The sequence below is a fragment of the Penaeus monodon genome, chromosome 24 (genome assembly GCF_015228065.2).
Source record: "Penaeus monodon isolate SGIC_2016 chromosome 24, NSTDA_Pmon_1, whole genome shotgun sequence".
Classification (NCBI taxonomy): Eukaryota; Metazoa; Arthropoda; class Malacostraca; order Decapoda; family Penaeidae; genus Penaeus; species Penaeus monodon.
Genome location: NC_051409.1, coordinates 9792771 through 9793136, shown reverse-complemented (window position 1 = coordinate 9793136; position 366 = coordinate 9792771). Strand labels below are relative to the sequence as shown.

The following is a 366-nucleotide window of genomic DNA, read 5'->3' as shown; positions in this document are numbered from 1 at the left end:
CACCTCAGTTCACAACAATAAACCCTTAGAATTTAGAAAAGCTACAACGAACGTACAGCATTGATGATAATCGGGGAATCCACATAATTATCAGCCCAGTTCGGTCCGCCCGCCATGTCCAGCGCCATGTTCCAGTCAACCCAGCCAGTCGAGAAGTGATTAATGTTCTGAAAGGGAAATAAGATGCGTGAATTGAGTTTTTGAAAATGGTGTAAATGGGGAAGGAATGGATTGGAAAGAGGTTTTGAAATAGAAAGGATGGGGATAAATGGTTTAGAAAGAAGTTTTGAGATTGAGGGAATTGGAAACGGTGGATTTAGAGGGTTTAGAAAGTGTTTTTGAAATTGGATAGGAGGAATGATACCG

The 366-nt window shown here is 41.0% G+C and overlaps 1 protein-coding gene across 1 annotated transcript in view; it reads right to left on the bottom strand.

Moving 5' to 3' along the window:
* LOC119588843 (putative glucosylceramidase 3) overlaps positions 1 to 366 on the bottom strand; it is a 10073-nt gene that overhangs the window by 1821 nt on the left and 7886 nt on the right. The window contains exon 10 of the mRNA XM_037937484.1: positions 57 to 356. Coding sequence (XP_037793412.1) covers positions 57 to 356 — 300 coding nt within the window. The remainder of the gene's footprint in view (positions 1 to 56; positions 357 to 366) is intronic.